The sequence below is a fragment of the Canis lupus genome, chromosome 27, assembly GCF_011100685.1.
Source record: "Canis lupus familiaris isolate Mischka breed German Shepherd chromosome 27, alternate assembly UU_Cfam_GSD_1.0, whole genome shotgun sequence".
Lineage (NCBI taxonomy): Eukaryota > Metazoa > Chordata > Mammalia > Carnivora > Canidae > Canis > Canis lupus.
In genome coordinates this window covers 39,166,167-39,188,628 of record NC_049248.1, presented here as the reverse complement: position 1 = coordinate 39,188,628, position 22,462 = coordinate 39,166,167, and the positions used below count along the sequence as shown (strand labels likewise).

The 22,462-nt window shown below is 46.1% G+C and overlaps 2 protein-coding genes across 12 annotated transcripts; one reads left to right on the top strand and one right to left on the bottom strand.

Moving 5' to 3' along the window:
- Window positions 1-2,314: 2,314 nt before the first annotated feature.
- Window positions 2,315-17,346, bottom strand: PCED1B (PC-esterase domain containing 1B). 11 transcript variants are annotated; one of them, XM_038577443.1, is made up of 5 exons: window positions 17,213-17,345; window positions 14,576-14,780; window positions 10,344-10,514; window positions 7,150-7,249; window positions 2,315-3,924 (listed from the first exon to the last, which is right to left on the bottom strand). In XM_038577443.1, exon 5 carries the CDS (start codon window positions 3,868-3,870, stop codon window positions 2,620-2,622), a length of 1,251 nt encoding a protein of 416 aa, XP_038433371.1. In that variant the 5' UTR covers window positions 3,871-3,924; window positions 7,150-7,249; window positions 10,344-10,514; window positions 14,576-14,780; window positions 17,213-17,345; the 3' UTR covers window positions 2,315-2,619. The 11 variants fall into 11 exon arrangements, with proteins under 11 accessions (XP_038433371.1, XP_038433376.1, XP_038433374.1 ...); XM_038577448.1 differs by lacking the exons at window positions 14,576-14,780; window positions 17,213-17,345 and adding exons at window positions 8,574-8,774; window positions 10,632-11,074 and having other exon boundaries at window positions 2,315-3,927; XM_038577446.1 differs by lacking the exons at window positions 14,576-14,780; window positions 17,213-17,345 and adding exons at window positions 8,574-8,774; window positions 10,632-11,072.
- Window positions 3,869-15,078, top strand: LOC119877669. Its single transcript, XM_038577920.1, has 5 exons — window positions 3,869-4,250; window positions 6,687-6,786; window positions 10,491-10,860; window positions 13,582-13,702; window positions 14,824-15,078. Exons 1-5 carry the CDS (start codon window positions 3,869-3,871, stop codon window positions 15,021-15,023), a joined length of 1,173 nt encoding a protein of 390 aa, XP_038433848.1. The 3' UTR covers window positions 15,024-15,078.
- Window positions 17,347-22,462: the final 5,116 nt, after the last annotated feature.

Here is a 22,462-nt window from a genome sequence, read left to right as displayed (position 1 = left end):
ACTTGGGGAGCTTACTTTCTAGTGGGGGGGGGGGTGGCTAACAAGCGAGCAACCACTGAAGCCACTAATGAGAGTGGTAAGCCATACAAGGAAAGAATGCATACAGTGATAGATTCTAGTACTTTCACATGAAATGACCCTATAAGGCCTTTGAGGAGAGGACTTGAAAAGTGTGAATGGAAGGATGAGAAGTGAGATATCCAAAGAAATACAGGGTAGGGGATGTGGAACATTCTAGGCAAAGGGAATAATAGCAAGTGGAAAGACCCACGTTATGAAAGAGCTTGGCAGGTTGCATATGAACGGAAAGAAGTCCAGTGTGGTCGAAAGTATAAGGATCAACGAAGAGAGTTCCAGAAGATGACTTTGCAGGGGCAGACAGAATCCTGATCCTGTAGGACACAAGGAAACCCTGCACAGATTTTGCTGGGGGTGGTGATAGTGGATTTTGGACTTTTGAGCTCCAGAACCGCTAAGAAAATCAGTATCTGTTGTTTTAGGTCACCAGGATTGTGGTAATCATTACAGCAGCCCTAGGAAATTAATACACTTCGGCAGGAAAAGATTTTCCCTGTCCTGTGCGCGTCTACCCGCACCCCTACCCACCTGAGAGAAACAGGACCATTAGGTGATTAGTACAATCAACTGAATCTATAATATAATATAGTGGATTCCTCATCGATTCAGTGTATGGTCCTCAGTCCTAGATCTTGAAGAACTTTCTCCTAGCCTTATCGGGCATGATCAGATTAAGGAGGAATAATACACTCGTAAGAGTGTATAAACCACACCGCTGATTAGTTGGTTTATTCATGAAAATATAAATACTAAATGACTCTGCTTACTCAGATGGGCCCCTAATGCACTGCTCTGTCTGGTCTGGGAAATGCAAAGTCAGAATGAGGCAATGAGTTTATCTCGATGGCTGATGTTACCAAGTCTCACAGCCTGGTGCATTCACCTCCTCCTTGGGATTAGAACATTTACATTAGACAGGTGCTCTCTCTCTCCTGACTTCGCTGGGAGGTTCTGGCAAATTCTGTCTTGCAGATACCATCTTTCTAGAGTCCTTGAATGCTGTTTCAGCAATGTTCCTTTAGATGTGCTACAACGATTCAATGTCCATATATAGTGCCTCCTCCGAGACTTGGGTCAGTGTCCCCGGGAACGCTCGTACATCACCTCTTCATTGACTCATGGATTCATTCACAAAACGCTATTCAGTACTAAGTGCTAGACACTGCACTAGGATTTGAGACACAAAAGTAAGATGAAGGTCTTATTCTTCATGAATTTTATGGTTTCTTAGTAGATTAAATGCTTCTGTGTATTTCTTCTCAAGAGAACTGATCTCATCTATTTGTTGTGATTTCATGAATTTCGTTTTTTGCAGGATAACATTTCCTGACACTGTCAACTTTAGGAAGGGTTCAACTGAGGACTTACAAACCAATCAAATCAATCCAATAAAATAATCTATAATTCAATGTTAGTTATGTCCTGTTTTGACTATTTTATACAAGTAATAACATTTCACTAGTCTTGGGTGATAAAAGCCCTAGCACATGAAGTCTTCATGATGTTAACATTTCTACAAAACGGTGAAGAGATGGTTGTGGCTGTCTGTCAGAGTTGTGCCCTGGGTGGTCCCTTCTGAAGGGTAGTTTTTATTCTCTAAGGGTGATAGACATTGTCATTGAATGCAACTTACTTTTTCCTAATTTTTCTCAAATCCAAACCTCAAGACTATTCAAGCAAATCGCAAAGTCCCAAGCATGCCATCCACTCTAGTCTGCATACCTTGTACATCTAACCAGTGAACTTCTGGAGTTATGGAGCCATAGCGGTTTTCGCCAACATTTTCACAGAAAGACCCTGTCTGGTAAACTGTACTTCTTGGTTTGATATTATACGTCAGTCCCTATGGTTTAAAAGTCAATGTCGATCAGAAATGAGTATAAACTAGGAAAGACTAGTGGAAGAGGGATTTTGTGTGACCTAGAACAGGTTATATACGTCTGTTACCTTGTTTCTCCCTTTTAGTTAAATACTATATAGTTTTCCCAGTTTTAAAATTGAACGATTCTTCGAGAATCTCTGGAAAATATGATCACAAAAAGCGAAAAGTTCTTCTGTCTATTTGTAAGGAACCAGGTCCATCTTACGGAAACCTTCAGAACAACTTCAGACAAATTCTACTTTGAGTGGTTTATCAAGCAGATGAACAGCAGACAGTATCCTCGCTTTTTAAGAAGCTAACTCTTAATGGAAGGGAGAGACACCACTAAATATAGACACACCCAACACCCACGGATACTTTTAGTGAAACAACTTCTTTATTTCAAAGTTCTGTTTACAAAAAGACAAAAGAGGACAGGGAGTGGGGAGGCGGGAATAATGCTTGGTCACCCCCCAGAGAGTAGGGGAAGAGGGGGGTAGTCAACAAACCTGGGTGTGTGAGACTGCCTGCCCTTCCCTGCAGTTATCAGCGACCGCAAAGACCAGAAAGAAGTCCAGGCACGCACTGTGGGCTTGAGTTAACCGGATCAGTCTGTTTTCGGGGTGGCGGGGGGATGTGTCCAGTCCACGGACACCAGGGGGAGAAAGGCCGCGGGCAGGTTACTGAGGCCTTGGCTGTGGGCGGGAATGGGCCCGCCTCCTGGAAGGTCTGGGCCGCCCACCCCAGGGCCCGTAGGGGCCACGCGGTGCATAGCGGGGGACACCCCTGTGGACCACAGGGGCTCGCTGCAGGTAGGGTAAGGGGAAAGGGGGCCCAGGAGGCCCAGGAGGCCCAGGAGGCCCAGGGGGCCGGGCATCCATCATAAAGTCATCCTCAAAGGAAAAGCCCATCTGGGCAGGGAAGGGGACATCTGAATGGAAGTAGTTGGAGGAAAACTCATCCGACTGGAAAGACGGGCCGGAGGAAAAGTAAGCATCCTGGGGACCGCACAGGTACGGCGGCCTGGGCTGGGGGAGAGGAAAGGGCCGGGGCGGCGGGGGCGTGGGCAGCAGGGGGTAGCACCTGGCGCGGGGGGGCGCGCGTCCCCGCACAGGGAACCCGGGGCGGGCCCTGACACACGTGCTCACGTGGTCGCGCCGGGGCAGCTCCACCCCCCAGGCGTCGGCCAAGTGCGCCAGCAGCAGCTGCGACAGGTGGCGGTGCGCGCGCTCGTCCCAGTGCACCCCGTCGCGCTGCAGGTGCTGGCCCGCGTGGCGGAAGTGGAAGTGCAAGTCCAGCACGTCGAAGCCGTGCCTCTTGGCCTCGGCGGAGCTGTAGAAGTTGGCTTCGATGACGCGCTCGATGAGGGAGCCGTCGCCGGGCTGGTGGTCGGGCGGCAGGAAGCCCGCAGTGATCTGCTTGCCCACGGGCATGGCCGTGTTCCAGACCAGGAGGCACGACTCGGGCAGGACCTGGCCCAGGCGCCGGAACAGGCTCGCCAGGTTCTCCCGGTAGCTCCGCCAGGAGTCAGGGCCATACCTGGAGAGGTCCCAGAGGCAGGAGTTCATGATGACCACGTCCGGGGGGCCGTGCTCGCTGCCCTGCAGCTCTTGCAGGACGCTCTCAAGGTAGCTGGAGTACACGCGCGTGAGGAAGTAGAAGCGCACCAGGTGGTGGGCGTCGCAGAACTGGCGGACCTCCCGGTACTGGACGCCGTTGTGCATGGGGCCCATCTGGCCTCCGTCCACCAGCTCGTCCTTCTCGAACGTCTCCTCCCCCTTGGCCTTGAGCTGGTTGGTCGTGAGCAGGCAGTCCTTCTGCAGCAGGAGCACCAGGTCCTTGTACACGGCCCTCTGGACGGAGTCGCCCAGGATGACCACGAACTTGTTATGGAGCAGCTGCTGCACTTCGGAGGCCTGCAGGTGGACCATGACGCCCCGGGCGCGCGGCCTAGGTCTGTCCTTGACACGCGGTGGGTCTGCAGACTGCTGGGACACAAGAGAGAGCGGCTGGGAGGGCCCCACCCGCACCCTGGGCAGGCCGTCCGCAAGCCCAGGCCTCGGGGAAGGGGATGGAGGGTGGGCCTGGGGAGTCCAAGAGCAAGAAGGGAGCCGGAGCCCCGAGCCCTGCTTGGCCTGCTCTGCCGGGCCTCCCCTTGAACCTGCAGACTCCTGCCCCGAGGCTGGTGGAGGCCCGGCTTCCCCCAGGCCCTCCCCTGGCTGGAGGCGGAACTGCCCCTGGGAAGGCAGCTCGGGTGCAGAGAAGTGGAGAAGGGCGAGGCCGGCTCTGCAGCTGCTCAATAACCGGGACTGTGAGCAAGAAAGCACAGAGTGTTGTGATACGTTAAGCTGAAGAAGTTGCATGCCCCATGGGTGCCCTGTGCGGCTGAAACTATAGAAGAATAAGTAACATTGGAAGAAAATATCCCAGAACATAGTTTTTCATAGAAAACGAGGATTACGGAGGACTTGCCTTCCCTCCTTTTTTTTGCAAATGTATTTTATAGAATCGTACATTTCTTTTAATAACTTACAAAGAATTCAATGAAATGCAACAAACAACAGAAAGGAAAAGTATGGGGCGGGTGAGTAGCTCAGTGGGTTAAGCGTCCGCCTTCAGCTTGGGTCCTGGCATGGATCCCCTTGCAAATAAACAAAAATCTTTTTAAAAAAACAAGTACGTGTGCCAGGTCAGAAAACACAGAAACAGATTTAACAAGGAAGCAGCTGGTTTTTGCCAACAGGACTTGTAAAAAAGGGCAATAACACTGGAAATTGTTCACATGTTGCAGCTGTAATATTCTTTGCTTCCCACAGGAAGATCAGAATCTGCCATCCCCAAATATGCCATTTTGGCATAAGGATTATTTTGAGCTCAAGGCAACTAAGAATCAAAAGACACAGGAAGAGTTCTCAGCACTTCCCATCTCTGCCCAAAAGCGGTGTATAAATTTCCCTTTGAGGCAGGTGCGCCTTCCCCCACCAGGAAGAGTAGAGTCAAGGAAGAAGACGGGGAGCTGTCGACACCAAGATGAGTTTGCATTAACAGATTTTACTAAAATAGCCCCCATCTCCCATTAGTTCCCTCATAGATTTCCCAGTTCTTCCCCACAATTCTTCATCCCGTGAAACCCAAACCCCTTTTCCTTTGTTAAAATGATAAGCCCCTGAATCTGCTTCTTTGAATTTCCATTCTGTGAACTCTTGTGCACACAAATATTAATAACAACTGTGTACTTTTTTTTTTTTTCCTTTGAACCCATCTTTGTTTAATTCACAGGGCCCTGGGTATTGAACCTAAGAGAGTAGAAAGTTTTTCCTCCTCAGCACATTGCATTAAGATGTTAAGAGTTGTGAAAGCCATCTTCAAAACTTCGGTTTATTTTAAAGCTGCCATTTGTAACCATATCCATTAATGAATAAAAGGTAAAAGTACACTTCGATATCACCAACAAATCTCAGAAGGGGAGGACCACGGCATTCACTTGATACACTTACACAGAAGCCAATAAAATCCATTGTGCCTTGATATTTGTAGGCATTTATGCATCAGTAAGCATTTTAATAGGGCCGGGTGGATAGCTATGATGAAATTACACATTCAGTTTTTAAAAGCTATATTGTGTGTGTTTAAATGGGTACAAGTACAAAAATGAAACCATGAAAATGGGTAGCATATAAGAGCTGCCCTAAGAGAATAGTCGAAAATATTAGCTTATTTTTTTCCCAAAAGAATCTCCATTCAAATGTTTTTGCTATCAAAAAAAAAAAAAAAAAAAGGCTTAAAAAGAGGATATATAGCTTAATGTGGTGCAATAAAATAAAACCTTAAGCAAACTCCAAATCCCTTTGGGGCTCTGGGATGTTCCTTTGTTGACAGTCATTTGTCACATTTGTTAGGTGTCTACCAATTGCTCCACGCCGTCGGGGATATAAAAATGAGTAAAACCTGGTCACCCGCCAGGAGCAGATCAGAAATATTGACTGGTGGCTAACACAGAGTGCCAAGTACCTGAACGTAGAAGGAAATAGGTGCTTTGGACTTTCAGGGTCTCTGAACAAACAGCACTTCCCTGCTCTAGGTCCCAGTCTCCAAAGTGCTAAGTGAAGGGGGAAAACCTCCTCCTGGGGTTTCTTGGGTCCTCACGGGGCGCCCGACCTGCGTGCCCTCTCTGGGCTGGCACTCTGGTCACCGTGTGCCTAGTGCCCTAGGATACCAAACACCGTCCCCTGCCATTAGAGTTCTCTCCCTGCGGCGGGCAGCTCTGATGACCTGGTGGCTCTCCATTAGGGTACTTTGTTTCCTGGGCCTAATGCATCCCTCCTCTGGGTGTGAAGCGCTCTAGACTGGGACTCACAGGTGGGAGTCCGATCCACTACTTAAAAGCTGTGGGAAAGAGAGGCACTGAAGTGCAGTGGTGAAGAGCACTGCTTTCGGAGCAACACAACTTGATGTGAGGACTAAGTGTAAAACGGTTAGAACAACGCTTGACAAGTAGTAGGCACGGATAAGGGTTAGTTATTATATGACTGAGCAAGTTTCAAAACACCAGGTTAATGATCTATAAAAGGGGGAGGAGGGCTTACAGTGTTTGTCCTGTGCGTCTAGCAGGGTTCTGTGAAGAGCAGAGATGATCCAAGGGAAAGGATAGAGCAAAATTAATGTTTGTTGAATGGCTATGGGATGCCAGTTGCTTCATGAATGAAATCCTATTTATGAGATGACTTTTATGATTTCTGTTTTATAGGGAAGGATATTGATGGGATGGAGCTAAAATTTAAAACCACAGACGCTGAAGTCTGTCTCTGTAGGGAGACGTCCTTTACAGCAGATGCCCTGCGGGCTGGGTCTGAATCCAAATGCTTGGCTCCAGTAGGGGAGATATCGGAGACAAGATAGAAGGGGAGTGCCTCAATGTGTCTCTCCCCACAGGCGGGCAACCATTTCCTCTGCCTGCCCAGAAGAGGTGGTTTATGTGTATTTAGCAGGCTGGGGTGTGTGTGTGTGTGTGTGTGTGTGTGTGTGTATGTGTGTGCTTTGAGTGACAGTATACATATTTCATCCCATACCTTGATCTCAACCAAGACACATACAAAAATTAAGTGACCTGGATTTTAAAATAACCAAAACACAACTCTGCAGACTCCCAGGCCCCTCAGGGTTTGAGAAATCCTGGCTGCCCTGTATCCCCACCAGTGCACTTAACCTACCCAGATGCTGCTCCAAGAGCTCAGAGTCCACACTAGGCAAGAACGTCTCCCTGGGAATCTCTCATTGTTCTTCTGGGATGGAACAGGAGAGCGGATCAGACTGTGGAAAAGAAGGGAGGAGGAAATGACTGGAAAGAGCCCTCTAGTTAGAAGTTAAACTGAAAGGAAATTCATGAAATTCTTGATAAAGAGCACCGGAGACTGTAACAGGATTAACAAATCAGACACCCACCCCCAGGACTATCGCCCTGAGAATCATTTAGACTAAGATACCATGCGCTAAAATCAAAACCTAACAAAAACGAAGTGACTTTTTTGCAGGGGTGGGGTGGTGAATGAAGACTAATTGAGAGCTAGAGCTGCTTAAAAAAAAAAAAAGGTTGGTAAGTTCCATTTTCAAAGCTTTTTATTTCCCAAAAAATGAAACAAAAAAGGGCTTTGAAAAACAGATTACTGGTCTTTTAAGCCTAGGCTTCTTTCTTCAAATTTGCTTAACTCACTTATTAGTTTTCATAAATATTTTAGAGATAAGAGTGACTCATTCATTCATTCATTCAACATCATTGCAAACCTGACACTATGCCACATGGAGAGCCTAGCATAAAAAGGTAGTCTCTTCTTTCAAGAGCAGCAAGGAAAAGGACGAGTAAAAGGCAAATACAGAAGAAGGTGCTAGCAGCTACAAAGGATGTATGCAAATCAAGTGCCAAAGCCAGCGGGAGGAGGAAAGAGGGAAGGAGGAGGTATGTATACGCGTGATCCTGGCAGTCTTGTGATTTCAACCTCAAATTAAAACCCCTTCCCCTTAAAAAAAAAAAAAAAAAGGATTGCATGATGATTCCTAAAATCCTAAGTTAGTTCCATGCTTTCTATTTGGACTTTGACAGAAATGTGCATTAATAATGGCTACTGCTATAATAAATGACTTTCGAGCACTTTGCTTACATTTCTTTGTTGGGGGTAATTAATTTTTCAAGAGCTTCATAAGCCATGACCTATAAATCACAGACTATTGCTGTGTGACTATCACAAACCAAACACGTAACATTTGTTCTTCATTAACCAATGTGTTGTAGAAATTAGGTTTTTTTTTTTTTCTTTTCTTACTGATCTTTAGTTACAGGAAGACGGACACAGAAATAGGTCGGTTGCTCTAGAGACCCTGCAGTGAAATCTTAAATCAGAGGTAATGGCTAACGATTAGGATGTTGTTTTGATTAGTTGTAGGAAGTACTTGTAACTAGTTTAAAAGTTTCTTGCATAAGACTAACCATCTGAATGCAACATTATACTGGGAATACAAACAGTTCATTTCCTTCTAACTGCATTTTTGATAATCAAAGCAATGTTTTGAACTTTCCAGGATCCCCCTAGGTTTTAACAGAAAAGATGATACAAAATAAAATTATTTTCCATGAATTCACCTCAATGTCTTGGCATTTGCTTAGTTTTCGAAGTGGGCTTTAAACCTGTCACAAATTAAATCGCGCGTCCTATAAAATTTTCAAAGAAGAAAAACAATTCAAACTTCTCCTTTGGGAAAGCTTTACGAATGGCCTGAGGTTTGCGGATTCTCAAGAGATTCATCTTTTTGCTCTGGGCCAACTCAGGTAACACACACTCTCCTATATAACACAGAAAAGGGGAAAATAATGCAGGCCTACTATTTTAAAAAGTGCTTTTAGGGGTAAATTTACAAAAACACAGAAAAGTACTGTGAGATGCTATGGTAAATAATGCAAACTATTTGCAAATATCAGCTACTAGAAAGTCCCATTCTAATCCCCCACTCCAAGTAACCTGGCCTCTAAAAAAGGCCTCAGCTCTGAGAGCCATTTGGCCCATTAAGTCAGTAAAAATTTAGAGAACACACCTGTGTCTACCTGGCACTGTGACAGTTGTCATTCTGCAAATGTGACCCATGCCCGCCCCACAACCACTGTCAGGGTTCCTCTACCCCGTTCCTGGGTCACCCAACCCTACCATATGGCCCACATTTCTAACTTGGCTCTTCAGTGGGTCCTCACACACCACATCTAACATCTCAAACACACGTGATGTAAATGGAAAACTGAAACTAGAATCATAATCTTCAAAGTGGGCTTCACGTAACCACAAGTCTTCCCGGTGGAGGCAGGAATCACTGCAGGCCTAGGCAATTTGCATTATCTCCATCCCTCCGGGGCCACACACTCTTAAATCTGTGATTCTTTGGCAAATAAAAGATCCACGGGAGAATTTCACGCATTTTCAGGGTCTGAAAATTACCAAGTTTAAAAATCTGCAAGGCGGCATCATTTTCCCCTAGTGATAATCTAACCAAAAGTTCTTCCTGGGGACTTTAGAAAAAAATGCAGGTGACATCCCTTACAAATGAAGGGGGGAGGGTTCATAATACCTGATAAGTGGGTCACTACCATAAAAACGAGGGACGCCTGGGTGGCACAGTGGTTAAGCATCTGCCTTCGGCTCAGGACGTGACCCTGGAGTCCCAGGATCGAGTCCCCCCATCAGGCTCCCTGCACGGAGCCTGCTTCTCCCTCTGCCTCTCTGTGACTCTCATGAATAAATAAATAAAATAAAACTCTTAAAAATGAAAGCCTTTATCCAAATAGCCCCCATTTAAAAAAACAAAACAAAACAAGCCCACACAACGCTTGTTGGATCTCCTAAAGTAAAAACAAATCAAAGCAATTCACATGAAGCAAAATAGGATTTCAAATCCTGTACAGCCTCTGACGAACTTCCACATTCTGGTCTCAGACCATTATTTAAACTACATCCGCTAACTTGCTACCCGTTACTGCTCTAAGACTGAGAGATAACGGGGAGGCAGCGGGCCGGTCCCCCTGCCGGGAGGCGGGGAAGTCACACGTGGACTCTGACCCCACACAACTGTGTGCTCCTGGGCCCAGGGCCCACTGCCAGGCCACCGTTCCCTCCGCTGTCACACGGGGGGGGGGGGGGATCACCTACCTCCCTGGACAGCAGTGAGGATGCAAAGAGATCACCACTACGTCCTGCCAGAGCCTAGTACGGAGCCTGGCCCAGGTCAGGGACCTTTAAACCTGGGGCCCGGCGCCCCCTCCCCGCTGGAGCCTGCAGACGGCACCTCTCTCCCGTTGCCCCCGTGGAACCTTCCAGCCCACGCCCCCCCCACCCTGCTCCTCCCTCCCTGGGGGGCAGCCCGGTACCTCCTCAGGTGTAAAGGTAATTCCTCAGCCCAGGTGGCTCGCCCTTCCACCTCCTCAGGAACTTTGCTCCAGAATGTCCCCTGGAGAGGGGATAATTATGCATTCTGCTTTTTCTTCACCCTCCTTGGGCTGGTTCCTTCCTTTTAGCACTAGACACACTCTAGTTTCTTGCTTTAAAAAAAGAAAGGAAACTTCTTTGACTCCACCTCCAGGACAGTCCTATCTTTTGCTTCCCCTTCAAGGCCACTTTCAAGGAGTAGTTTGCACGGCCTGTGGCCGGGTCCTCACCTCCCACTCACTCCTCCTTGGACTTTTATTCGGCTTCCAGCTCCACCAAAGCGGGGAGACGTCGGGCAGTAAATCAGCAGCGATTTCCCGGCCGCTCCTGTCCAGGGCCACCTCGTGGTCCTTACCCCGGGCAGCAGCATCCCCAGGTCCTCGGGCCGGGGCGCCCGGGGTCACCTCCTTCCGAGAACTGACACCCTTGGCCCCTGGCTCACCTGCCCCGCGATCCTGGGTGAGTTTCTCGTTCTCGGGCAATCCCCCAATTGTTGGGCTTTCTCAGGAACCCCACGAATGGGCTCCTTCCTTCTTTTCTTCAACCTTCTTCCCTCGGGTAAATCCCTCCAGCTCTTGGCTCCAAGACGGCGATCCTGCTTCTCAGTCTGCCCCCAAACAGTCCGGGCTTACCCCCTGTTTTCCCAGAGCAGTAATTAAGGGCACCCCTCCCCCCCATCACCTAAAGCAAGCCCCCCCTCCTTTGGGATGAAAACAAATTATTCGGTCTCCTTATCAATCACCATTTGTATGCAGATGCCTCCTGAATTGAGGCCCGGCCCAGGGGCCCCTAGGGGGGCCTGGAGGCAGCCCCCTGGGTTTATATCCGGTTCCACCGCTGGCTAGCCCCTGTGGCCCCTTCCAGTTTCAGCGCATTTGGGGGTTTTTTGCACTTGAGAAGCCTCATCAACAAATTGAGAACAATACTATGAATTTCGTAACCGAGCATTTTTTAAGTGCTCAATAAACGTAGCCAGCCCAAGCTTGTCCCTCGAGCTCCAGGCGACATTCAGGTGCGCAGGCCGGTGCTCCCAGGGGCCGGGGAGGGGTGGGGGCCCAACCGCCTGGGTGGGCCTCTTATCACTTTCAAATTCTCCAGAGGCCCATTTATCCTGCCATCAACCTGGGACTGAATTCCTAAGATAATTCTCCTGTGACCTTTGGATCATCCTCCTAGAGGTAAAAAATGGATCATCTGTTGGAAGGACGGCCGCAGGTCCTTGCTGGGCGTTTTCTGAGAGCTGCTAGAGAATGTTCTCCGGCAACGTCGGTCGGGATAACCTGGTGCAAGTAACCTCTGCTTCTCAAATGCTTGGATCAAGTCATTGTTTACGGTTCGTGACCGGTGGCTGTTGCCACTGTATGCCCCAAAACCTCAAAAATCCTTGAATGATAGCCCAGATGGAGAACAGTTCAACTGCTTCTTGGCATTAAAAATAATCATCATCATCATAATAAGGTGTAATTCTCAGGGTTATGCTTTAGGGAGGAGGATGTGGCAGTGTGTTTTGAGCGCAGTTGACCAATGTCACCTCTGTTGTGGATTTTATGATGAACTTTTTTACTTGCCCTCAATTATTTTTAATTCTTGAGGAAGTACGTCTTCACTTTGAAAGCCTTCCAGAATGGTATGGTTTCTATGTTGGGTTTTCTTCATCTCAAACGCGGTCATCTAGGGTTTTGAATGTTGTGACTTCACTTTGATTTGATAATGCTAGCCTAGCTCCAACATTCTGTATTAGGAAACTTAGGTTTTTTTACCCTAGGATAGGATCCTGCCTCGTGTGCAGCTCCCCAACACCCGAGGATGGATTTTTTTTTAGAGCCCGTGTATACCCGGTGAGCCTTTTCTCACCTCTTCGTGTTTACCCTGTGACTCAGCATCAGTGTCCCCCCAACCCTTCCAATACTGAATTCTGTTTCTGCCTTAAGATCCAGTTTCAAACGCACAGCTGTCTGAAGACCTCCCCCTCTGCCCCCTCAACAGAAAAGTCTCGTTCTTCTGATTTTAGTCCTTGATTCTATTTTGTACTATGATTAACCCCTCATGTGATCCCACCCCTGTATATCCTAGTCCTGGACGGCAGAAGTAGGTCTCACCCATCCTTCTAGAGCCTTCGCAGCCCACTGCCTTCTGCATAATGGTTAGTGTTCACTGAGCAGTTACTATGTGCCAGGCCTGCTGCTCTCTGCCCCCAGCCTGCTGAGGGAGAAACAATTATTGTCTCCATTTTATGGATAAGGAAACTGAGGCCTGGGGAGGTTATGGACCTCCCCCAAGGCTGTCCAAGCTAGCAAAGAGCAGAACTGGTCTGTCATTGCCACTGAATCTTCTGATTGATTAGATCAGCTTAAGATACTGTTTTGTTGTTGTTGTTTTTTTTTGGGAGGAAATAAGGCTCCAGCGCCTGAGCTTTTCAACAACCCAGCTATAAATATTAGTTGAGGTTGAGAGGAAAAAAATAGTCTTATCTAGAAAAAAATATATTTGCATATCATTTTCCTTCTCATTCTCTGTTGAAAACCCAAATGAAGCCATGTTTTGTACACAGCTTTAAGGGTTTTTTTGTTTTTTGTTTTTTCCCCCTGGAAGAAACCGAGCAGAGATGAAGTTCACTTGGTTCGGCCTGCATCCCTGATGGTTAACTGTTCCCCCTCGTGGGTCAGTGGAAAAGCCAGTGCTGTGCTAAAGCTCTATTTGTGCTTCAGAGTTTTTTTATATTTATTTATGCTGACTACTCCAGATCCTAACCAGTGGCTGAATCACAAGTTCCCATGGTTGCAAAAGAGCCAATAATGACTAAGTGGCTTTCGACCGATGGACAGGTTGGGTTCAGAAAATTCTATCTCCGGGAACGACCACAAAAGGCAGTTTCACCTGTGATGTGAACATTCGGCTGAGTCAGCAGGTTGGGGTTTCGCCACCCCCAGAGCTCACTTCATCTCTGTGTCTTCAGCATTTCACCAGGAGAGGTGGCCTCCAATGCTCTTCCAAGGAGATTGCATGGAAGAGCTTTTAAAATGGAAATTCTTTTATGATCGTTGTTATTATTATTATTAACAGTGTAGTGTCTGAATGCCAAGTACAATAGTGTTTCTATGGGGGAGAAAAAGGTTTTGAATTTAAGAATGGGATGCTAAGAGTCGGTCCCTGTCTGCCTCCTCCTCCCTGCCCATGCAGTGTTGTAGAAGGATCTGGAAGGCCTATGTGGCTACTGCTCAGTGTGCTGGCAGCAGGACTGAGGATTTCTCCAGTGTGAGACCCTGTGGCTTGGAATCAGAAGAGAGGCAAGGTCCAAGAGGTGAGGAGCTCTGCGGGAGAAAGGAACGTGGGGACTCACTCTGACACTGGCTTTTCCCCAGTCCCGTTGTCTCCCTTTTGAACCCATGAGCCTGTCTTCCTCCAGCTGGGTTCAGCAGGCCTTTCAGCTCCTCCCCTACCCCTCGGTAACAAAAATACGTCAGCAGCTCTCAAGCTGCCTACCTTAGGGTTAATTGTGGAAATCAGATGAATGCTCTGTAAACTTTACAAATGTTAATTATTGTTCTTCTGAGCCGCCTCAGCACATTCGAGGGATGGGCTTTACTAGTTCAGAGAGCTTTCCAGTTGAATGAAGGACTTAATTTATCATTTAGAAACCCTGATTTAACTTGTTATTCAGTGACATTTAGTATCCACTCCATCAGCGCGGTAAGTGTCTTACCTATCCATTCCTCTTAAGAACCCTGTGACATTGGTAGTTTCTTTTTCTCCATTTTACACATTCGAAAAAAGTTTGGAAGATTGAGTCATCCGCCCAAGGTCATCTATTTCAGAAAAAGCAGAGCTGGGAGTCAAAACTGATGCCAAGCCTTTGTGGTCAACCACAACATACACGATTGCACAGAAAACAGATGCTTCTCGTCCTTTCTCCTGTTCACTACTGTCTGTCACACTTCTGTACGTTTTGAGAGAGAGAGAAAGAGAGAGAGAGAGAGAGCAGAGTTCATCCAGCACGAATCCTTCGTATGACAAAGTAACAGTTGTCCCTTGCGGGCTGTCCAGTTAGGTGGGGGGTGCAAGGGGTTAGGGTGCTGACTGCTCTAGGCCCAAGAAAGGAGGATCCTAAGAAAGGCTGGTCAGAGATGGGAAACTGTCACTTAAAATAAAGTGGAAAAAACTGGAAAGTACTTACTCATTAAAATACCTGGTGATTAAAACGTGTACCTCTCGGTGGACTCTAGGTCTCTTCCCCAGACAGGGTCCTTTCTCGGCCGGAGATCAGAGAGGCCGGGGTGGAGAGCCCAGGGCCCCGCGCTGCTCGGCAGATAAGCTCAGGTCTGGGTGCTGCTGGGTTTGTGAGCCAGCGGCTGGGGTGAAGATGCCATTTCCGGTGGTATCTGAGGCAAATGACATGAGTCAGCATTTACTTCTCTGCATTAGGAAGCGGAAGACTAATGACCAGAGCTTTAAGGCCTGACAAATGTGAAAGCGCAAAGTGGCAAGGAAATCCCGCGTGTAGCATCTTCCTGGAATTGGGCGCTGAGCTGGTTTGCAGTTGGCATTTCTCAGTAATCGGGGTGGAGGCCCCATGGACTCTTCAACTTGGTCCTGTTTGCACAATTCAGACCCCGGGGTCTTAACTGTCTTGGAGCTTGGGTGCGCGGAGTGGGGAAGGGGAGAAGGACAGGCGGGGAGGGGAGGTGAAGGGGAAGTGAGAAAGAGAAATAAGGAAATGATAAGAGGACTGCTCCCTTTTCTAATTAATTTTTCAGAGTCGTGATCCTGCATTTTGGTGTGCAGCATCAGCTTGCCTTAGTGCTTTCGAATCCTTTCCCTTGACCTTCCCGCGGCCCTGTGGGTGGAGGAGCAGCCACGGAGAACCAGGGGCCTAGGTGAGCCCAGCAAGTGGCAGACCCATGAGGACCCCCCCCCATGCGGCCTCTGCTGTTCCCCACGAACCAGGCAGGGAACTGGGGGCCAGAGGGCGGGGTCTTTGGACTGGTTAGGTGTGTGCAGTGCTCCCTTTTCTTGGGTTTGGAAGGATGTGACTTGGAGGCCCAGGAGTACCCTTCCCTACAGATGCCAAGATCAACGAGGAGGAGGAAATGAATGAGAAAAAAAAAAAAAACAGGAAAAATGAGGAAATGATGCTCCAAAACAGTTTTCCCTAAACTGTGAACCTTTTATAGGTGTCTTCAATGCATTAAGTAGGGCATTTCTCCATCCCGTCTAATGGCATAAAATAACAAGAGTTATTTTATTTATTTTACAAGAGTAAAAGGCTCCAGAACAGTCCGGAAATACATGCCCTGTGCACTTAATTTTTGTTCTTTTTTTTTTTCTTTAATACTATGCTATTTAGGTAAATTGGCCTATAAGGAAACCCAACTACCTTTTCTTAAGAAATGTCATTTGATGTTACTTCATTGACTACTCAGTTTGTGGCTCAAAGATTCCACTCATTACATATTGCTTTTATTCTCATATAAGTATCCATAAGTCAAGTTATTTTGCATTTTTCCCCATGATTTTTCAGATTATCATTATGTTCCCAAGGCAAGGGTGCATCTAGAACCGAACTGATAACTTCAATATTTTAAAATTCAGAGTAGTATATTACACAACGGAGAATTTGCCTTTATTTGATTCTAGGAATGAGTTTCATATCTCTCCAGTTCTCTAGGTTCCAGCTAGTCTGTGCATTGTGAAGGTAAAAGGCCTTGCCAGGTCTGAGGAAGCATGAACAAAATTGGCATAATTCCAAGACCAGACACTAGAGGAGCTGGAATCATGCAGATGATAATCTTGGTTATACTCTTTGAATTTAAAATAAAATTGTTTAAGACCAAACAACAGATTTTCTACCCATTTTCTTACGTCTAAGAACTTATAATGGTATATGGAGACAGTTACTGCTGTTCTTCTGGCCTCGTTTTGTGTTCCATAGCTTAGTGAGCTGGCTTTCTTTCTTATCCACCAAACTTTTCCTAAATGATAATGAACACTGATGCATGTATAAGGTTTTATACTCAGAGTCTCACAATAGAACCCGCTCATAAGGTCAGGCCAGCTCTAATCATTATTTTCACATTGCAGTTGGTAAAACTGAGGCTGGGAATGACCTCGAATGCCTGTGACCTTGATGGAGTACCCAGGGCTTGGGCACACGTAGACAGCAGTGTGTCCTCTTTTCTGCCCTCTCAGTGGGAGGCCAGGCAGGGCACACAGCCATTATTATTTTGCTTATTTTTGGAAGGTATTTAATACTAGGGCACAGAACTTCCAAATTTACAAGTAAGAGTGAGGGGTCCCTCTCCCTTTTTTGTTTCCTAATTCTTCATTTGTTCTTACAGAAGTGGTACGGTCATGGGCTTCTCATCTATTCCATCAGAAATATTCTATGCAGATAACCTATATCTCTCTGAAATATTTTATTCTCCTTCTTCCTTCTTAAGAGTCAACTTCCCTTTTTATTTAAGGCAGATGTCTGGAAAGAAGAATACAAATACCACTTAGAAGAGATGTTCAACTGCAGAAAGTCTTCGGTAAACTGACCATCCAGATTGTTCTGAATATTCAGTTGTTTGAAATGGATCAGAGAACTCATGACTCATGACAGCCACTAAAAGGAGTTAGGTGAATAAATAAATAAATAAATAAATAAATAAATAAATAAATAAATAATATAAAAGGAGTTAGGTGAAGCTGTCCCTATGGTGCGGTACTATAATTGACCCAGACCCTCGTACTCTGGAGACCACTTAAACCTTGATATGGATTTGAGGTATGGTGACTGCATGACTACTGATGGTGTGAATTGAAACCAGACCTATGATGCTGTGAATCAAGTAGCTTTGGGGCCACACAGACTTGAGTTTGATCACGAATTATGTCATTTATGGCTGCATGACGTTGGTCGTCACTGAACTCCTTGTGGCTTGATTTTTCTCATCTGCAAAATAATGACAATAACAATCACTACATAGAGGCAAGGGTTAGATGAGAAAATCGACTTCGAGCACCAGGTATATACTAGTGTATTATAAAATATATCCACATCATTAACTGAGGCCATTAGTTCTTTCATTCATTCAATAAATAATGTGGCAGACACTGTTCGAGGTATAAGAGATACAGCTGTGAATGACACATTAAGAAAAAAATAAACAAAAAAACCTTTCCCTTATAGAGTTGATATTTGGGTTGGGGGAGTCAGACAACTAAAAAAATAAAAAAATAAAAAAAATAAAACCTGATAAGTAAAATAATATGTTAGGTAGAAGAGGAACATGATTGTTGGATGAAGAAGATGCAGGGGCTGTGGGTTGGAATTTTAAATGGTGTAGTGACGGGGTTTGAGACCCATTACCCCAGAATATGGCACCTCAGCATGCTGAATATTTTAAGACCAAGGGACTTGAGAAACAGCAGGTGCTAGAGTGACTCTGACCTCCCCTGAAGCAGGTCACAAGGCCCTCTTGTGAAAGGTGCCCTCCCCTTACCTGGAACAAAGTAGCATCCTTATCTCTGAAGACACCAGGACTCAGAGAGGAATCCAAACAAACAAGTTTTGTTAAATTCCCCCAGTTTATCAGCCTTAGCTGGTACCCTGTGTTCTACCAGAGTGAAAAACACTTAGGCTTAACCTTGCTTTGTGTCTTCCGTTTTTTTTTTTGTTTGTTTGTTTGTTTTTTTAAGATTTATTTATTTGAGGGAAGAGAGCAAGCAAGTGGGGGCAGGAGGAGAGAGAGAGAGAATCTCAAGGAACTCCCCACTAAGTGTGGAGCCTAATGTGGGGCTTGATCTCATGACCAGGTGATCCTGACCTGAGCTGAAATCAAGAGTCAGGCACTTAACCCACTGAGCCACCCAAGTGCCCCTCTGCTTATAGGCTAATTTGCATGCTTTTCTCTTGTTGATCTGTCTTTTGTTAGAGACCCAGCTGGGAACCTAGAAAGGTTAGAAGGAACCAATAGTGGTCTGGAGAAGGCCTCCCAGAGAGGATGACATTTGAGCAGAATCCAGAGGGAGGTGATGGAAACACTGTGTAGAAATCGGAGGGGGGAGGAAGCTCCAGGCAAAGTGAACAATAAAGAGGTGAGTCTGACTAGCTTGAAGTGAACTAAGAGAGGCAGACACAGGAGATGGAGTCAGAGGAGAAAGGGCGGTAGGTTGTGGACCACTGAAAGAACTTGGGCTTTTATTCTGGGAGCCACTGTGAGGGGCCTGAGCAGAAAATTTCCACCACCTTACTACAGACTGTGTGGAGCAGGAGTGGAAGCAAGGAGACTACCTCAGAAGTTATTGAGTAATTCAAGAGTTGAACCAGAGTCACATTAGCTGAGGAGTGAGGAGTGGTCAGCTTTTGGGCCATTCTCGCCCATGGAGAACAAGGAGGGAAGGCAAGCCTAGCTCTGTGGTTTTCTGGCCTGAACAACAGAAAGGATGGAGTTGCCATTTACTGAGATGGAGAAAATTTAGGAGAAACAGATTTGGGGGGGGGGAGTCAAGAGTCTGATATGGGGCTTGTTATATTTGAGATTCCTTATAGATATCTAAATTGAGTTGTTGAATGGAGATTTGAATATATAGGTCTGGAGCTGGGGGGAGAGGGCCAGGCCTGAGGTTTCAGTTTGGCTTGGATGCTCTCACCACAGGAATAGGTGAAGCTAGAGAGGAAAAGAGGTCTGAGAATTGAACCATGGGGCACTACAGGTAGAGGAAGCCAGGAAGTCGAGAAGGAAGTCCTACAGGAAGGACTCTTAGTCCTTCTCAAGGAAGAAAACTAGGAGAGTGGGAGGTCCTAGAAGCCGAGGGGAAAGAGTTTCAAGGGAGGACTCAAGAGACGTTGTCTGTCTCAGAGATAGTTGATAAGTCAAGTGGGATATTTGGCCATTGGCTTTGCAGGACATTGGTGACCTTGACTGAGTGGTAGAGACAAAGGCTGCTTAGAGTGGTAAGAAAGAATAAGAAGGGGCAGCCCGGGTGGCTCAGCGGTTTAGCGCCACCTTCAGCCCAGGGCAGGATCCTGGAGACCCGGGATCGAGTCCCACGTCGGGCTCCCTGCATGGAGCCTGCTTCTCCCACTGCCTGTGTCTCTGCCTCTGTGTGTGTGTGTGTGTGTGTGTGTGTGTGTGTGTGTCTCATGAATAAATAAATAAAATCTTAAAAAAAAAAAAAAAGAATAAGAGGAGAATGGGAAATGGTACCACCCTGGAGGAGTTTTACTATGAATAAAGCTGGAAAGTGGAGGAGAAGTCAGCTGGAAAGTGGGGGAGCCCAGGGTAGGATGCCCCCAATGGCATAATGATTATTTTTAATTAACATTATTTAGGAAACAGCCAGTATAACAAAAACACTCTGACCCTCTTAGGTCTCTAGAAAGCAGATCATAAATCTCCCCTGTGAAAGGTCCCCTCCCTACAACCAGGAGGAAGAGAGGCATTCTTATCATCAGAGACAGGGAATCCGGGGCTGAAGAAGCCACATAAACAAACCTTGTTAATTTTGCTAATTCACCACCACAGCCCAAATTCTGCTTAGATTCCTTACTAATTGACGGTCCCAAACATAAAGTATTCTTTGTCCTGTCAGTTCCTCATAAACCTGTGTCCCTTTGTCTAGAAAGTATAAAAACTGCTGCCTTGGTCACTTCTGAGGTCCCATATCTATGAGACCTCTGTGTGTATGAATTAATTTTTTTGCCCCGTTAATCTGTTTCATGTTAATTTAATTCTTATACCACCCAGAAGAATCTTGAAGGGCAGAGGAAAATTTTTCTTCCTCCACAAGGGGGAAGGGAGGCCAAGAGAATTTTATTTTCTTTTAAAATAGGAACGGGGTTGGGATAGGGGGCAGCCCAGGTGGCTCAGCAATTTAGCGCCGCCTTCAGCCCAGGGCCTGATCCTGGAGACCCGGGATCGAGTCCCGCATCAGGCTCCCTGCATGGAGCCTGCTTCTCCCTCTGCCCGTGTCTCTGCCTCTCTCTGTGTCTCTCATGAATAAATAAACAAAATCTTAAAAAAATAAAAAATAAAAATAAAATAGGAACGGGGGCTTCTGGGTGGCTCAGTGGTTGAGCATCTGCCTTCGCCTCAGGTCATGATCCCGGAGTCCTGGGATCAAGTCCCACATCAGGCTCCCTCTGCCTGTCTCTGCTTCTCTCTCTGTGTCTCTCATGAATAAATAAATAAAATCTTTAAATGAATGAATGAAAGAGATGGGAACAATAATAGTATGTTTGTATACTTACAGGAATAAGTCAGTGAGTGGGGAAAACCAGGTGATGCAGGAGGAATGCCGGTGAAAGGGTTGGGATCTATGCCTAAGTGGAGGGGTTGACCTTGGACAGGAGGACACACAGGTAAAGGCTGGGTACTGGGGCCTGAGGCTGGTGTATGGCTAGGTGTGGGGGCGCCAGCTTGTGGAGTTTTTGCTGACTGCTATGTTCTCAGTGAAATAGGCAGCAAAGGCAAGGTCACCAGTTGAGAGTGATCCTGCCTCAGGCCCTATTAGAGGTTTGGGGATGGAGGAGAAGGTATGAAATTGTCCTCTGGGAGATGAAGGGGGCTGTCATTACTGAGCAGCTTGGAGGCCCACTTCAGGCTGGGAGCCCCTGGTCAAACTGGGAGTGTTCAGCATGGATGCTTGATTTTCTCTAGTCTATCTTTTGTTGTTGTTGTTGTTTTTAAGATTTTATTGATTTATTCATGAGAGACAGAGAGAGAGAGAGAGAGAGGGGCAGAGACACAGGCCGAGGGGGAAGCAGGCTCAGTCCTCATATGGGACTCAATCCCAGGACTCCAGGACTCCAGGATCATGCCCTGAGCCGAAGGCAGGCGCTCAACCACTGAGCCACAAAGGTGTCCCTTCTCTAGTCTGTTTTAACCACATGGAAGGCAGATAGGAGATTAGGCAAAAATTGTATTTAGTTAGGACTTTTGGTCTCTACTGATGTATGTTAAATGTCATTACAAATTCATAATGTGTTTTACACTCTGATTTATTTAGAAGCAAACCCATAAAAGCCAAATATTTTAGACAGTGAAAAATATTATGAGTATCGGGACAAAAAAATGATGTTCCTTTAACATTAACAACTCTTTTAGTAGTTTCAGCCACAGATTAGTTTAAGTTGATCTTTATATGAGCTAATATCATTTTATTCACATTTCCTGTTTCCAAGAACACTTATTTTTCTTATCTTCTTGGAACGGAGTGCTTCAAGCAGGCCAGAAATCAACCTATGACATATGTACTTATAATATACTTATTTCAGCAAGCTGCTGTGTGTTTATGTGCAAATCTGTGAGTGGCTACCTTAAAAAAAAGGATCAAGTTTGGCAAATCACAAAACACTATGTGTTTTCTTTGCTTGTATGACTTGAAACAGTCTGCATGTTCTCGATAATTTCTCTTCAAAGCACTTGCATTTTGAACTTTTAAGCACATGTGAGTAATTTGTTTCTACTGAGGCACAAAGTCTTCTCTGATAGTATACTAAGAATTTTGAGACTGGATTAAAACTTATCATGCGTTCAGTGTAGTGATTGAATTAAGTTCTGCACAAAGCCAATCCCTGCAAACTTCTGTGTTGTCGAGGAGGGAGGCTAGAGTTGGAGTTTGGGAGGTTATAGGTTGAGAAGAGCCAAATTGGTGGTTTCACCAGGATGCATGGAGTGAGAGGTGAATTTATAGAAGACCTCATTCTGTCAGGACTTCTTAAAATTTTCTACGAACTTTCTTAGAATTCTGATGTTTTATGCAAATTTTCTGTCCAGGTCCAGTATTGCTTAGGGGTTCAGAGCATGGCCTTTGCAGGCAGAAAAGTTGAGTTCAGGTCTGAATCCTCCAAGCTGGCTGATTTGAGGAAAGTTCCTTAACTTCCCTGGCCCAAATCCAGCAGTGGAGATTGAATATGCCAAGCGCTAAGCAGAGCAGTTGGCACTTAGTAAATGCTCAATTTGTTCTAGAAATTAGTATACATATATCCATGCTTTAGTAATATAAAAATAGGCTTTAAATGACTACCACTGAATAAAATGTAAACACTGACAAGTACCCCGTTCGGTGGCACAGC